The 15737-nt window shown below is 42.0% G+C and overlaps 2 protein-coding genes across 3 annotated transcripts; one reads left to right on the top strand and one right to left on the bottom strand.

Annotated features, from left to right (window-relative positions):
* Window positions 1–1441: 1441 nt before the first annotated feature.
* Window positions 1442–9782, bottom strand: DNAAF10 (dynein axonemal assembly factor 10). 2 transcript variants are annotated; one of them, XM_075035508.1, is made up of 9 exons: window positions 9486–9782; window positions 8481–8581; window positions 7291–7421; window positions 6718–6819; window positions 6448–6531; window positions 5190–5305; window positions 4732–4866; window positions 3117–3214; window positions 1442–2338 (listed from the first exon to the last, which is right to left on the bottom strand). In XM_075035508.1, the coding sequence occupies exons 1-9, from the start codon at window positions 9672–9674 to the stop codon at window positions 2131–2133; spliced, it is 1164 nt and encodes a 387-aa protein (XP_074891609.1). In that variant the 5' UTR covers window positions 9675–9782; the 3' UTR covers window positions 1442–2130. The 2 variants fall into 2 exon arrangements, with proteins under 2 accessions (XP_074891609.1, XP_074891610.1); XM_075035509.1 differs by lacking the exon at window positions 6448–6531 and having other exon boundaries at window positions 9486–9776.
* Window positions 9783–9788: 6 nt separating this feature from the next.
* Window positions 9789–15343, top strand: PNO1 (partner of NOB1 homolog). The gene is made up of 7 exons (XM_075035533.1): window positions 9789–10081; window positions 10255–10404; window positions 12315–12398; window positions 13053–13113; window positions 13884–14001; window positions 14518–14588; window positions 15069–15343. The coding sequence occupies exons 1-7, from the start codon at window positions 9902–9904 to the stop codon at window positions 15134–15136; spliced, it is 732 nt and encodes a 243-aa protein (XP_074891634.1). The 5' UTR covers window positions 9789–9901; the 3' UTR covers window positions 15137–15343.
* Window positions 15344–15737: the final 394 nt, after the last annotated feature.

The raw sequence follows: 15737 nt of genomic DNA, 5'->3' as shown, positions 1-15737 counted from the left end.
TTTATTTCACTTGTATTTAGCTGGAATCTTAGATCAAGAGAAAAAGTCCAAAGTCTCTCAGTCCAAAGCTTGTCACCTCATGCTCTCCAAAACAGAGCTGACTGACAATGCACAGGCAAATTTGCATCCCATTTCCCTTTTAAGTGTGATTTAGCTATCCCAATGTAACTTTTCTGACACAAGCTGTTAAGTGGAGGGACAATGTTTCTAGATTTTGGGAAGCTGGTGAGACACTGTAATTTCTTATTATAAATAACTCTAACACAGTAGTAGCATAGAAGTATAGCAAGGTCCAATTTGGATCCATCAGCACATTCAGACCTTTTAGACCTGCCTCACTCTCTAGTATGTGACTTGCTGCAGTAGAGAACTCATCAGTCCCCAGCAAACTGAAGAGACAGATAGCTTTGGTAAATGTTTCAGAGCTATTTCCCAGCAGTCTGAGGACATCACGTAGTGCCAGGTCTGCATGTTTGCCATCTCTCACTATCTCATCCCAGCCTTAGTGTTGCCCTTCTGCTACAGCTCCTCACCTCTCCTTTCAACCCAGTTTCTCCTTCTACTTTCAGTCGTCTCTGGTTTCCACACTGCTTCCCCCATTTGCCACTTTCCCTACCTTAACCTTCAGTATTTGGCTGTTTCCTCTTCCTCCTGCATCTTGCTTGGATGCCAGTTGGTGGCAGGACCAGCACAGACAAGGCCCTAGCATCTCTCCTGCAGACCAGCCTCTAGTTTTCAGGTGCAGTCCCTAGAAGGTTAGGCTTGATTCGACACAGGTGACTCACCTGCATTTGTCAGATACCAAATCCTCATTTGGAAGTCTGAGGAAACAGAGCTTCTTTGCAAATGGCCACACAGGGGCTTTTTTGTTGTTAACCTGGACAAAGCCAACATTCTCCCTTCACATCTGGTTTCAGAAATAGTTAAATACTTTTACATAATACCAGACAAAGCTAATTAGCTTTGTATTTTAGGTATTAACTATTTAGGTAATACCAGACAAAGAGGTGACAAATGAAGTCACTAGAGCTTACTGAAATTCAGAAAGCCCCCACCATACATCCACAAATAGAGGACAGCAACTGGATGTGCCTGCTAAAAAGAACTGACAGCAGCATACACTGGTAAAATCAGAAAAGAAACACACTGGAGATAAGGGGAATTACAAACAGAAGTTCAGGTGAAACTACAGTAACAAAGCTACTAACTCTGTCACATCAGATTTTGAAGAAATACTGAATCGGTTAAAAAAAAAATAAAGAAGAGACAGTACTTTGGCTACCTTATAAAGTTTTTCACGATGGAGCTAAGTTTTAGTGACTTTTGCTGCAAAATGAGTTAAGTTTTATCTAAGTACTGCACACTGTTCTTGTAAATCTATACAAGTACATTCCTCCTCTAAATCTCTGGATGTTTGAATAATATACTTTGTTCACATTAAGACAACACTGCATATAATTTTATTTGTAGAATACCAAGCTGCAAACATATATTAAAACAACAGAACATAAAAACTTGTTATGAAGCCAAACTCAAATAAAAAACAGTGCATTTTGCTCAATAGTTTAATTTCAATATGATTTCAGTAAAAAGCTTACTCCATTAAACCTGAACATTTCAGCATCCATTATAGTTTCTATAGTGTATTAAAGAATCCTAAGTCACTTTCACAAACATTCTAATTGATATATCCAATAACAAAGTTTCTGTGAGGAAGTATATAGTAGTTTCCATCGCATGAATGCATATTGACAAAACTATATCTAAAAAAGCCAGACCATTTAACAAGTGTGAACAGATTTGCACTGTGATTAAACTGAACACAAACAATTTAAAGTGATTTCTAAAATTACAGATTGCGCTAACAAAGGCACCTTTTATTTTAAATGTAGATTCACATTTCTAGAAGGTAAAAGTTTTGTGCACAGGCAACTTCACGTCATTGCGGCACCATCAGTCAAACAACTCGTAACTGCATGTATCTGAACTTTCAATAGAAAGATCTAGTTTCTATTTCTTTAATCCCGTTTTAATAAGGGAGAAATTAAATTAGAAACCGGAGGGCTCTCCCTCCTATATTTACAGACTGCAAACTATACTGCTTTCTCCTCAGAAATCCTAGTTTTCCTGTCAAACTTTGTTAAGCTTCGTAACTATCAACACCCTCACAGTTTGGTCAAAGGCACCACAAACACAGAGTCCCTTTTTGTCAGGGCTCCAGTCTAGGCTAGAAATCGGCTGCGTTGACAAAGTCACATTCTGCAAGAGACTGACAGAACCTGCCACCCCCATCTCAGCTCCTTCAGAATCCTTCTTCGAGCGCTGAGCTGGGTACTCACTGGTGATAAGAAAAGTCAAACAAAAACATGCATTTAGAATTTACTGATGCAAACACAAATTTACTGATGCAAACACATCATTATCCTCTTTATTTTCAAAAGAAGGGTCTCCTCTGTTCTATAGATAAGGCAAATAAATGTCTTAAAATAATGAATAATCATATCCAGCCATATCCACCCTGCATACTTAGTAAATATTTCATGAAAAAAAAATTAGGCAGGAAGTTTTGAATCTTGACACCTCACTCCTATAGCCCTTCATTTTTTAACTGTTTGGCTTTTGCCACAGGCAAGAAAATTTCATCTCAGCTAGCCCTCTGAAACTTAATGCACCTACTTCACCGCATTTAGGATGATTAAATTATTTTGCCATGTAATGTAAGAAGATGTAAACATAAGAATCTTTAAAAGTCCAGGCTTTCAATATTCTCCTCACACATAACTGCTACCATATCAGAATTTTAAGAAATCCATTTCTTCCATTTATCACCTTGTTAACCAAGGATATAATTAGATCTTGATTATGTTAAGAAAACTGAAAATGGCAAAATTCACCTGTGCTGTTGTCACATTCTTTTAGGGATTAATCCAAGATTCCAGGTCAAGTACTGACACTGAAATCACCCTTTCTCCTGCATTTGTAAGCAATGATTTTAACTAAATATTCTAAGGTTGGAAGCAGAACCCTACTCATAATTTTCAGGAAGATTCTTTCTTAAAACATGAAATGGTTGGTTTCTTATTACCCCTATTGCAGGCTGGACAGTGATTACTTACTATTTCCACAGATGAAGGCTCCCAGCTCCTCCACTTGTCATAAATATATCTCTGTTCTGTGGTAGGTGTCGAACCTGCCATATGGTAGATTTTTGTGCCTAATAAAAAAAAAATAATCAGCATTGCATAAAAGTCAGTTATGGATGAGCTTCACAAGAAAGGATGCAGAATCTTAAAACGACAATCACTTGTATGAAGAGAACCCAGCCTTCTCATGGTGGTTATTGGAATGTCTGTTCTGAGGTACCTTCCTTTCCTCCAGCCTTGCGACCTCTGCCACAGGAGCATCCAGTTCCCACACAGGAGAAGCCAAGTCAGGCCTCCAGCGCACCCCTTTCTTCGGCAGGGATAAGGCAGCAGCCCTACCAAGGCTATCACTCACTAGTACTTCAGCTTCTTTGGGACTGGCCATGTGAGTGAGCAAGGTTAAAGAGAGGTAAAGTGGCTGCGTAAGCATGTCTTTTGGAACTGCTCTAGAACTACAGGATTCCCAGACTCTTAGGTGACACAGTCACCACCAGGTTAATTTCACTCTCTGACATCTCTTAAAATCATTACTGGAAGGGAATATACTACAAATGCTGTGCAAACAAAACAATCTACAATTCAGATTTAAATCTCAGCCAGGGCACAGCAAGATAACATAGCAACAGAAATCACTTAGGGAAAAACCCCAACACACCTACTCTGACTTAATGCATATCTGTCTGCAAGTGTCCAAAAGGAAAAGCTTAAATGCAGTGAATGAAAGATAAGAAATTCCATTTTCACATTTTGATTATTACAAACACTAATTCAGTAAATACTTTCGTGTTATCTCATCAAAGTACTTCCAACATGTTATCTGCTTTGAATGGTGGTATGGAAAATATTAATTAAAGATATTAAGTTGAAACTCAGCTTTTTCTAATTTAGGCAGTCCTGGAGAATTTCAACACAAAAGTTTCTTTTCTCTAATTATCAGATTTTGTTCACCAAAAAAAAAACCCAACCAAAAACCAAAACACCCCACCTGTTTTATAAAGAACTTAAACTAATCAACATAGCGGTCACAGATGGAAGAAAAAAAGGTTATAAGAGTTCTCCATATTTAACAGCCTCCAGACCACTAAGTCTCTCCTATATATCCTTTCACTCACTCTCAATATCCCAATCCAAAAATGTTTGGTTCCGAAGAACAAATAATGGTTTCTGTGTCTCATATGAGATCTGGTGACTGCAGGCTGAAAAGTGTTTGCAGAGAGCTCACTTTGTTTTGGGCTATATTTAAGATTCAGATCTGCATGCTTATCACAATTTAATATGGCCTCCAATAAACATGACTCCCAGATTAGGGGCACAGCTGAGCGCACAGAGGTGGAACTGCAGCAGAACCCAAAGACCAGAGAAGCCCAACATCAGGTTATAAAAGGGAGGAAACCTGGATGAGTGCTGGCAGCTGGATGCACAGGGGCTCTTTCACTGCTTGCACCTGGGGCCACACCACCACACAGCTTTGTGCCCCAGTAACCTGGGCATATATTACCTATCCAAGACAATAGTTTTAGACCTGTAGTACTATGGCAGCCTATATTCAAAAAGTTTGTCTCTTAAGAAATTCTCTGTCTCCCCATACCTTCTCTGAAACAGAAGCAAAACCTTTGGTTGGATGCTGAGTTCTCATATCGAAAACATGAAATTTTCCCTCAAGTGATGTGGCCACTAGCTTGTTCATATTTACATCTTTTCTGTCAAACTCCAGACTGCAAACCTGGAAATATAAAAAAAAAATAAAAAAATAAAAAAATACATTCAGCCTTGAAATTTAGCCACTGCTAAAAAAATGGGGGGTTGTGATTTGTAAATATATATTAATCATTGGTTATTTTTACAATGACATCACCACCAATTTGGAAATAACAAAGTCATCTGAAAACATGAATCTACTGAAAAATACCCCATGCTATTCAGACCAAGAATTTGAGGGGTACAATTCCTTGGTACAATCTCAGCAGAAATGTCTTCTGGGTAAATTTCAGGTAGACAGATCCTACACAGGAGCTGGAATGAAAAATACTTTTATGGTTTTCTTACCCCATTCTTAATGTTGGTCTCCCATCGTAGTGACATGGTTTTTAAGTCAAACAATTTAATGTCGCCATTGTCATATCCAGCACATACAACGCGTTCCTCTTGATTGTAAGCATTGCCTGGACACAGAGAAAGAATTAAACAGAATACAGAAACCCTCTTTACTCTGTAAATTTCAGACCTCCTAAGCCTGCAATTTCAACTTACATTTATGCCAGAAAAATAATATTACTATTGGGATATTAAGATTTAATGAACAGTCTGGTTTTCAAGCCTAAAAGGTATAGAAAATATAGCTTGAAAACTGGAGGTCTGTTTCTTTTAAAAATATGAACAAAAGTCTTATTCCCCCTGCCAAGTATTGCCTAAACTGCACAGACTTAAGTACTGCACACTGTTCCTGTAAACCTATACAAATACATTCCTTCTCTAAATCTTCATCTGCTATAAACCACGCTCCCCAGACAGCACCACGGCACCGAAGCAGAAAGCGGTTCAGCAGTTCCTTAACCAGCCTCTCAAGCACGAAACGTTAGTGGGACAAGAAGACTCTTCTGTAGACACAGACTTGTAGGGAGGCCCTGGGTGTTACCATGGCCATCACTAGACAGATGCAGAAGCCTGCCTCCAAAAACTCTCAGCTGACAGGATCAGGGAAGCACATCAGTGTCTGAAAGAAGTTAGCTCAGGGCATGTAGTTCAAGATGAACCTGGCCTTGGCTCAAGCTTCAGTAACTCAGAAGAAAATTGAAGAAAATATGAGGCCATTTTTTTCTCCATTTGTCAAAGCAGAAGACAAAGATATGAATAGCAATGAGCATTATAGCTGCACCTTCTTGCCAGGAAACGTCATCTCCTTACTATCAATTTTGTTATTATAATCCATGCACTTATTAGCAGTTTGTAAAACTTACTCCCTGACTCTGGAGGCAAAAATGGAGCTAATCCAGAAATACCAGCTTGTGTAGAACACAAGCAGCTTGTTCTCTCCAAAAGAAAAATGCAGAGCACACATCAAGCATTGCTTTTGTCTTCAATTAGCTCTTAGCTTCAAGGATCTTCTCTTAAATTAACGCCTTAATGCTTGATAGTTGGAACTACACTGCAACAGCGATTGGTTCCCTGTGCACTACAACATTTACACTCCTTCAGGACAACGCAGCTGGATTTACTGTTTTTACATTCCTAGGCATAGATATAAAGCTTGCACAACTTATCTATGCAATCATAGAACCACAGAATCATGTAGTTTGGAAAAGACCTTTAAGATCAGAGTCCAACCGCAAATGATGACCAAAGGTGATAAGAGAATGAGTCCAAAACCCAACTATCACAAAATCAGCTTCTTTCGGAGGAAAAAAAAAAAAAAAAAAAAGATTAAAACCACATAAATTTGACAACATTGAAAAGCAAAACCTGCTACTTATGCATCCATACAAAATAAACTAATCTGCAACATCCTGAAATACTTCGATAATTGTCAAAGCACAATCATATTAGAGGGCGGAATGGATATAATCTGACAGATTACCAAATGTTACCGTCCAGCAGTCTCTTTTGCTCTCCCCCTGTACAGGTTCCATATTAGCAACAGGAGTATCTTTCTGTCTCGGGTCCCATACTTTCACAGTTCCTGTGAAAGAAGGACAGTGGATTTTGTATTATGGATATTCTGTCATGTTGCGTTCATCTTCCCAGGGAAGGCCTTTGCTTTTCAGCCTGATACTCAAAACACGGGAGCATCTCTTTCAATTCCAGAAAGACAGACTGTGTTTAGTGGGTAGAAAAAACAACCAACAAAACAAACCAGAAATAAAGTGAAAGTATTTGTCAAGGATGTATTTTCTCTAGCTGATATTTTGCATTTATGCTGCTTTGTATTCCTTCTGTCCCATGCTCAGTGACAACAGTATCTTTTGCTTATCTGCAGCTTCTAACAGAATTAGAGAAAATTTGTTCCAAGCAAGATTCAAAAGACAGCATACGAAGAGCTAGTTGCAACAGATTCGTAACTAGTTCAGATGGCAGACTATGCCCTGCCATCAAAGCTTGCAGACTACTTTCTCAGAGTAACTGAAAAGACTTTCAAAGTTCACTAACTCACCATCTCGACTGCCAGTCACAATTTCTGGTGCACCTTCCCCAATTCCTAAGCCACCTACACCATCTATACTGTTTATGATTTCCTTATGACCTTTCACAGAATACACTGGTATTTCAGGAACTTCTAAATTCCTAGGTGAGAGAGAAAAGAACAGATAACATGGCATTTTCCTTGATGCTCAGGATTTGTATAAAAGTGACAGGAAACATAAGCACAAATTACATAAACTGAGATTAACAGTGGGAACAAAACATGGATATCACCATTAAGAACCACAAGTCTTTGTTCAATTCCTTCTTTGCCTACTGCTTTAGACTGGTCTGGAAGTTTCTGCTCAGTTCTGGACTTCCCTGTTTGTAAAGGCAGTTGTAGGATTCCCAACAGCAACCCTGAAGAACTAGGTTTTATATTGGGCTCAAAATTAATTGTGTTACAGATCAAAATACTCCAATTAGCTTTACTTTCAGTAAGTATATAAAATGACCTTATTCAGCGATCCCCACCTAGCTCTGACTACTGCTCTTGAACGTCACATGAAAGCTGCATCCAACTGTGGGTTTCATGGTTCTTCCCCACTGATTCCCATCCTTTGAGAATCCTTCAGAATTTTATTTTAAATTTCAACTAGTGACTAATCCATGTCATTCTTGCTATTCCAACAAAATAGAACCAATAGTTCCTTAGCAAAGGAAATGCAATAATAACAACAACCACCACCAACAACAACCCCTTTTTGACCCTGTAACTTTATTTGATAATCAATTTACCAATACAAATTAATTATACAAATAATTCAGGGATGTGAAAAAACATTTGAGACTTCAAGGTTAAAAATACGTATTTAATCTAGACATCAAATTTAGGTTGAACACAACTTCTGACTTGTACTCATGCGTCCATTCAAAAGCCTCTGAAAAAGAAGAGGACCTAGCAGAACTTTAACAGGTTTTTGTAGCTGCACACAGAATGCAAGCAAAACAGCACCGAATTAAACCACTGTGCAGAATTCATGTTGTTTTTACAAAACAGGCATGGTCCAAATACAGTAGCCAGCGAAGCTTACGACTGGGTCCCAATCATATGCGGCACAGAGAGCATCTCATACAAAAGCCAGCCACATACAGAAACATCAGTTCAACAGACACATACGACATCAAATGAAAAAGCTACGAGAGAATATGCACACTTACCATATATTAAGGTTTCCACCAAAATCTCCCGTAGCTAAGTATCTTTGCTGCAGAGATGTAGCACCAAAAGTTCCACATTTTATAGGCTTAGCCTTTTCAATCTTTTAAAAAAAGGATACATTCTGTGTCAGCACACGGAAAAAACCAACACAACCGCGGACCGTGGCAGCAGTTTCTTGAGAGTCCACGGGTGGCAGATTTCAGTGAAATATACATAAGACATTTGGCGTAAAATACAAGCAAAATGCTATCAAAGGCATATTACACTTTATGTTTATTTCTTTGTGCACAGAAAAGCAGAGACTTTGGTTTAATGGTCTTAAACCTCTCACCTTCAGGTTGCTAATGATACTCAGAGGCTGCTGTTTCACTGATTTGGAAAGATAACACAGAGGAAATCCCAGCTCTTTCCAGAGCCCTGCTGGCACGCCGGGAAAAGGAGAATTAAGCCCTTTTTTCAGTTAATGTGTAGCAGTATTGTGCGTGCACCCTCAGCGCCTCTTCCCTCCTGAGCTATGTTTATTCGCTGGTGGCCCTGGGGGTCTTTATGCACCCGAGGGGCTGTCACCCCTAGAAATCAGCAAATCCTCAAAGGTCAGTTTGAGTTTTAAGAAGAAAAAAAAAAGCACACCCCCGCCCCTAAACCAAACAACACAACCGGGGCGCGGGGCCTCCGGCGTTCCCTGTAACGCGACCCGTGACAACAAGCCAACGAGCGCACGCCAGACTAGCGCAAGTAAACGGAGCGACGCAAATTTAACGGGCGAGCCGGGCACTCCTGTCATGGCTTTCGTTTCGTTTTCCTCCCCGCCATCGAGTCTCGCTGGCCGCGGGCAGGCGCCTGGCTCTCCCGCCCCGAGCGGGATCCGAGCCGGGGCTGCGGCCCCCGGGCAGGGCCTAGCGGCTCTCGTCCCCGCGGAGGGATCAGGACACGCTTGGGCCCAGGCGGTGGCGCCCGCCGGCCCCGGTCCCGGCCCCGGCCCCGGCCCCGTCGCCGCCGCTCACCTCCCTCAGCAGCGCCAGGCGGCCGCCCCGCAGCTCGTACAGCTGGAGGAGGCCGGTGCCGCGCGCGGCGCTGCCTAGGCAGAGGAGGCGCGCGCTGCGGGGCACCCACTTGCAGTCGAACAGGGTGTAGCTCAGCGCCTGCTGCACGTGCGACACCAGCTGCGGCCGCTCCAGCCCCGCCACCGACATCGTCGCCGCCGCCGCCCCGCGACGGGGCTGCCCGCTCCGCCCCCTGACGGCCGCGCTCCGGCACCGCCGCGGGCACCGCAGGAAGCGAGCGAGCGAGAGCCGGACGGGGCGGAAGTGAGCGGCGGGTCTCTTCCGGCGGCAGCTGGTAGGCACGTAGGCTTGCGCGGCCGGAGCGGGGCGAGGGTTGGAGCGCGAGCCCCTCGGTAACGGCTTCCCCGTCCATCGCCATGGAGACCGAGAGGGCGGCGGAGGGCGAGGGAGGCTTCACCAGCATCGTGTCCAAGCGGAGCCGGCGGAAGCGGCGAGCGGCCGCGGAGGAGTTGCCGGCGGCGGCCGCCATGGACACGGCGGAGCCGCGGCCCGGCAAGAGGCCCGCCTTCCCGCCGGTGGCCGCCGAGGCGCTGGGGGTACGCGGGGCGCCGGGCGGGGATAAACGGCGGCCTGGCCGCGGTGCCGGGAAGACCCGAGCGCCCCGGGGAAGCCGCGGGAGACGGAGCAGCCCTTCGGCAGCTGGAAGGGTGTCCGGTTCTCGGCCCCCCTTGGCTCACGCCCTTCTTTCCCCCCCCCCCCCACCCGCTAGGTTGGCAAAGGCGAGATGAGGAAGGTGGCCGTGCCGGCCAACAGGTACACGCCGTTAAAAGAGAACTGGATGAAAATATTCACGCCTGTCGTGGAGCACTTGCAGCTTCAAATCAGGTTTAATTTGAAAACGAGAAACGTTGAAATCAAGGTAAAGAGACCTCCTCCTCTTCCTCCTCCTCCTTCTGCTGCTTTCCCGGCTAGTACCTGAAATGCAGCGCCTCTTCTCACAGGTGCTCTTGTTCTGCCTTCTAAAGACTAGGGAAGCGTGCTGAACCCCAGAGAATGCTCGGGAAAAAGGAAGCTGCGTAGTTCCACCTAACCAAAGAACCCTTGCTGGGGACCAAAAGAAAGTCTGGCAGTTACTGCTTGGAAGCAAGTAGTTCATGCAACCAAAATTCAAAAGGGTTAATCTCTTCTGGAAGCAGGCGGAGGGTGGGTGGGCGGGCATGTTTAATTTTTATAGGAGAAAAGTACGTACACAAGAATTAAGGAAGGCTTGGTCTGTGTATTAGGTACGATTTTGGAATGCAGTGTTTTCACACTATTTAAGGCTACTAAGTACTTAGGTGACGATTTTGAGTTGACTGTCTTTTGAGGGGGCCACCGAATCTTCTGTTACCTTCTGTTTGTGGCAGAAGATAAGGGCCTGTAGTTTAATAGTTTGTGATTTTTCTTTAATGGATTGCACTGAAATAGCTTAGGGTACAGATACCAATATATAGTTGTAAGTCTTGCAGATGCTCACTCTTCATTCTTACTCCTCCTCAGGAATATTCAGACTAGCTGTTTTTAAGTGTACATCCAAAGCTCCTGCTATGCCTTTGACGTACGACTTAATACCGTATGAGCTATAATACCGTATTAGCCATGTTGATGTATGAGACCTTCTAATGTAATAGTGAAAATACAGACACCGACAGTAATTCTGCTTCCTAACCGTGATATCTTACCACAAGTTCAATGGCAGCAACTAGAGGAAAGGTGACAGAACTATCCCTTATTTACACTTCCTAGAAATAACTTGAAGGAAAAGGTAGGGAAGAGCAGGAACTTGCAGTTCCACCAAATAACTGTGCAGGTGAGAAACCTGGCATTTTACTAATGCTTTTTCATACGGAATGATCTCTGGTTGAAAAGTGAGGTAGTTTTGATCTTGATCAAGCCGATTTCAATTTGCCCATACCTATCATGAATATAAAACAACTGAAAATTTTGAAATTAGTTTCTATCATTTCTTTCACATGGCACAGAAGCTGTAAATGGTGTTTCAGGATACTTTTACGTATTCTAGACCTTAACGTAATTATCTTCCTTAATTATTGTTTCCTGTTTTTCTTTTCTTACAGCTTCAAAGACTGCTTTTTTCTAAGTCGTCCCTGTTAGGATCTGTAAATGCAGATGTGCACAGACTTTTCTACTGGTAGCAGAGGAATGCTTTGGCCCCATTTTAGAACATGAACTGAAAAAATGCCCCCAGCAGCAAATCCGGTGGCCTCTGCTGGCATGGGGGGGGGGGGGTGGGAATTATAAAACTTAAACACTGCAACACTTGCTGCTTTGTCAGCTTGATTTGTTCCTGTTCCAAATATCTTGTTAATCTTTCTCTTGTCCCATATGTTTTGTTGAACCTGTCCAGGCTTCTATTCACCTGCTAAAACTTCTTTAGGATATTGTCATTAGAATAACTTTCCCTCCTCAAGCTGTCTCCTGCCTTCATCCTTCTTTTTTTTCCTGCTGTTCTGTGTTGCAGCTTAGTTTGCGTTGGTTTTGGTTTTTTCCATAAAAAGGGTGCTCCTCTGTCAGTGGTGGTGGGGATTTTCAGCAGCTTCTCTTTTTCCTCCCCTCCAAACACTGGCTGTGGTAGTGAATGTGTTCTTGTTGAGGGTCAACATTATAAAAAAAGCACAAAGCATATTACTTGGGTCTTTCAGTAAAAGACAATACAGGAGCATTATCTGAATGTTGCTTTTTGATTGTTAGACTGTATCTCTTAGATTTTTCAAGTCCTGGTCCTACTTGCACGGTCTTAATTTGCAAACCTAACTTCTTGTCTTGCAGACTTGTCAAGAGACAAAGGATCTCAGTGCTCTGACGAAAGCAGCTGATTTTGTGAAAGCATTTATACTTGGGTTTCAAGTAGAGGTGAGTCTACCAACAGCTACATTGTGAGATTGCTTGAATTTGCTTGCATGATGTCTTTGGCCTCTCTGCAAATTACAGTAAGAAAGAAAGAAAGATCCTTAGGTGGTTTTCTAGAAATAAATTTGTTTGTGACTGGAGTAGAAGTTTAGTTTCTTAAGCTAATGCAGGATAAAAAAGTACCCTTCAAACAGCACATAATTCAAATTATGAAACGGAGGAAATATGTAGCTGTGTGTGAGAGGCAAGCGTGAAGCAATAATCTAGCTCTGAGGTGCTCTGCATGTGTAGAGACTGTTCATTTTGCTTTAGTCCAAGCCAATAACCTTCAGTCTGTTCAAAACTCAAACTTTACTTGAAGAAAACAAAACTACTTTTTGCAGTATCGCACAGCCTGCTTGTTGCTGCAGACCTGTACTGACTTCACTAGTATAGGTGGGCCTAAGGTGAATGTGTAAGGTTTTCTACAGAGAAATAAAAATTTATATTGCTATTGAAAAAATAATTTGATCTAACTTTAGCTGACCATTGTTTAATATGTTAAGTGGAGGAATACTGCTGATGTCATCTGTTTGTACGTATGGAGAAAACATCAGGTTTCAACTCTGTTGTGGTACTGCAACACTCATGCCAATAACAAATCTTTTAATATTTTAGGACGCTCTCGCTCTCATCAGATTAGATGATCTCTTTCTAGAATCATTCGAAGTTACAGATGGTAAGTAGTTTCTGCTGCGGTATTCAAGTAGTTGTGTGTTACCAGCTGCAAGTACATTTTTTTGTTTCTTTTCCCCCACTCCACTTGGGTCACACTTCTTCAGGGATCAGGAAAACCTTAATGTCATTACACAGAATTATTGTCTAGGTACAGGCAGCTTGAAAGCCTTGTCACTTTTTGTAAGATGTCTCAACAAAACCCCCCAAACCTTCATCCTTAAAAGCCTGTCACTTTGTCACATTTGTTTTTTCTTGTCACAGTGTAAACGTTGTTTTAAACTTAAAAGGTGACATGGACTGTTTTGGGGACTACATCCATTAGATTACTAAAGCAGCATGGGCTTTGTTCTTTCCACTGTCCTGACAGCGAGGGGTGGGAAATAGATAGCAGAAACATCTATTATTTCATGTATTACTGGGATTCCTTGGAGTCCCATTTAGAGCAGCATCTAAATCTGATCTGTTTCATTTCTGCCAGTGTTAATTGTGTGCACTCTGGCTCCGTTTCTTTCCTCAATCTTAATTGCTCAGTAATGAAGCGAACGCCTTCCATTACAGTTCTGTATGAGAATTTCTTTCTGATGCCAGAGACCTCATGGTCATGTAGCAATGGATGTGATTTTTCACTTCTAGTCACATAGATCTATATTCACCATAGTAAAGTTGCTTTCGTATTACTTGGAATGAGTTGTTTCCAGTAACTTGAACAAGGGAAGCACTACAGAAATACACACCACTCCTGTTACACTGAATGTGTTATTCTCGTTTTAGTCAAACCTCTGAAAGGAGATCATCTGTCGAGAGCAATAGGGAGAATAGCAGGGAAAGGTGGAAAAACCAAATTCACTATAGAAAACGTAACCAGGACACGAATTGTTCTTGCTGATGCGTAAGTATTGACTTCCTTCTAGGCAGAGCACAATCCCTAAGCTAATCCATGTCCCCTTCCAGGAACAAAGATAACTTGAATTTCTTGAAACATTTGTAGAGCAGTTTTAAGACAAATGCTTTGAATATATGACCTTTTGTTATGAGAACAATGACAATGTCACCAGCACACCTAGAAGTTAGTAATTCCCCACACCATAAGAATTCCTTCTTATGAATAATCAAAGCTGAACCTACCAAACCTGCAACAGTATTTTCTTCCTCAAGCTGCTGTACTGTTAAATCTGCAAATTGTAAAATCTGTTTTAAAAAGGATTTAGAAGAGCACAGGTTTTATGTTGTAGGTTTCCTTGTTTTGAGGTGGGTTTTATGGAGGTTTATTTACAAGTGTAGAAAAGGAACTAGTACACTGATCTGAAATTCTACCTTCATCTCTAACCTCCAACTCTCTATTAACTATGTAATCACAGAGGTTTTTTTTCCATTAAGTAATGCTACTTTGACTGCTTTTTTACAGGAAAATTCATATTTTGGGATCTTTTCAGAACATTAAAATGGCACGAACAGCAATTTGCAATCTAATTTTAGGTAAGTCCTGTTATCTAATCTTCTCTGTTACATATAAGTAGATCTTGCAGTTTGAGAAGCTACTTTCTGTGGGTCTTCCCTGGTGTGTCCACACCTGCATGTGGAGCAGGTAGCTTGCTGGGGCTTGTCTTGTTACCCTTAAGAGAAGTGTTTGGGGAAGAAGCAGGAAGCCCAGGGCTTGGTTTCTGGCTCCAAAACCCTCTCCATGGTGCAGAAGGAAGATTTTCTGCTTTTTGTTTTAGCTGCAGCATTCCCTGAGGGGCTATTTTGAATGCCCCATCTAGAAAGCCAAAGGGGGCAACCCACACCAACACCAAAAGTTCCTACACTTGCAGTAACAGACAAGGTGGATAACCTTGAGTATCCTTCTCACCCAGGAGCTTATTTCTCCACTTTTAACACAGATGTGAGAGCAAACCACCCATTTCTGTGACATACATTTATCTTGTTTGCTGACTGAGTTTGTGCCTTCTTCTGCAGGAAGTCCTCCATCAAAAGTTTATGGCAATATTCGGGCAGTGGCCAGCAGAGCAGCTGAAAGATTCTGAGCTGCAGCATGGGTACCCCACCAAGGACTGGGGCTGGGAGTCGTGGTTTCTGTATGCATGAGAGGCCTGAAGCTACACAAGCATGCACTCAGTCTTCTGCTGAAAACCCAGACTGTTTGTGTAGTCTTAATTTCAAGTCAGACAGCATGTCTGATTTGAACACACTTCATATTTCTGTGTAGTCATTAAAAGTTACTTTAAGTTGGCTGTGTCTGTATCAGTACAGGTACCTGATTTTACTTAAACTTAACCCTCAAACAAAAACATTCTTCATTACTGACTTTCTGAACACTGATGTATTAAAGAGACTGCTGGGAGGACTTTGGAAAGCCTTTGTGTTTGAGCCTAAAGGAATCAGCATAGTTAAATGTTCATAAGCACACATCATGGATTGGTATCTTCCTGGAAAAAGGAAGAGTCAGCTGGAATGCAAAGTTCAATGGCAGGCTGTCCAATGAGTCTCTGCTACTGATGGAACAACATATCACATGAAAATGGTATGACAAAAAGGTAAATAGCATATTTAATCCTAGAATCTGCACCTATATAGATTTTATTTTTTTATTCTCTTGAAAATGACCTGTAAGGGCAGCCTAGCGAA

Source organism: Buteo buteo, chromosome 9, assembly GCF_964188355.1.
Source record: "Buteo buteo chromosome 9, bButBut1.hap1.1, whole genome shotgun sequence".
Lineage (NCBI taxonomy): Eukaryota > Metazoa > Chordata > Aves > Accipitriformes > Accipitridae > Buteo > Buteo buteo.
Note: the sequence above shows the minus strand (reverse complement) of the source record. Positions and strands in the feature narration are given on the sequence as shown.

Excerpts from the sequence above, each read along its gene's own strand:
- DNAAF10 (XM_075035508.1), bottom strand. The coding sequence starts at position 9,674 with ATGTCGGTGGCGGGGCTGGAGCGGCCGCAGCTGGTGTCGCACGTGCAG. Across the intron at positions 6,532-6,717 it reads CTGCTGGACGGTAACATTTG|AAGCTGATTTTGTGATAGTT; the intron begins GTAATCTGTCAG and ends TTCCTCCGAAAG. Across the intron at positions 2,339-3,116 it reads AGCCTTCATCTGTGGAAATA|TGAGTACCCAGCTCAGCGCT; the intron begins GTAAGTAATCAC and ends TCTTATCACCAG.
- PNO1 (XM_075035533.1), top strand. The coding sequence starts at position 9,902 with ATGGAGACCGAGAGGGCGGCGGAGGGCGAGGGAGGCTTCACCAGCATC. Across the intron at positions 10,405-12,314 it reads CGAGAAACGTTGAAATCAAG|ACTTGTCAAGAGACAAAGGA; the intron begins GTAAAGAGACCT and ends CTTGTCTTGCAG. Across the intron at positions 13,114-13,883 it reads ATCATTCGAAGTTACAGATG|TCAAACCTCTGAAAGGAGAT; the intron begins GTAAGTAGTTTC and ends TTCTCGTTTTAG.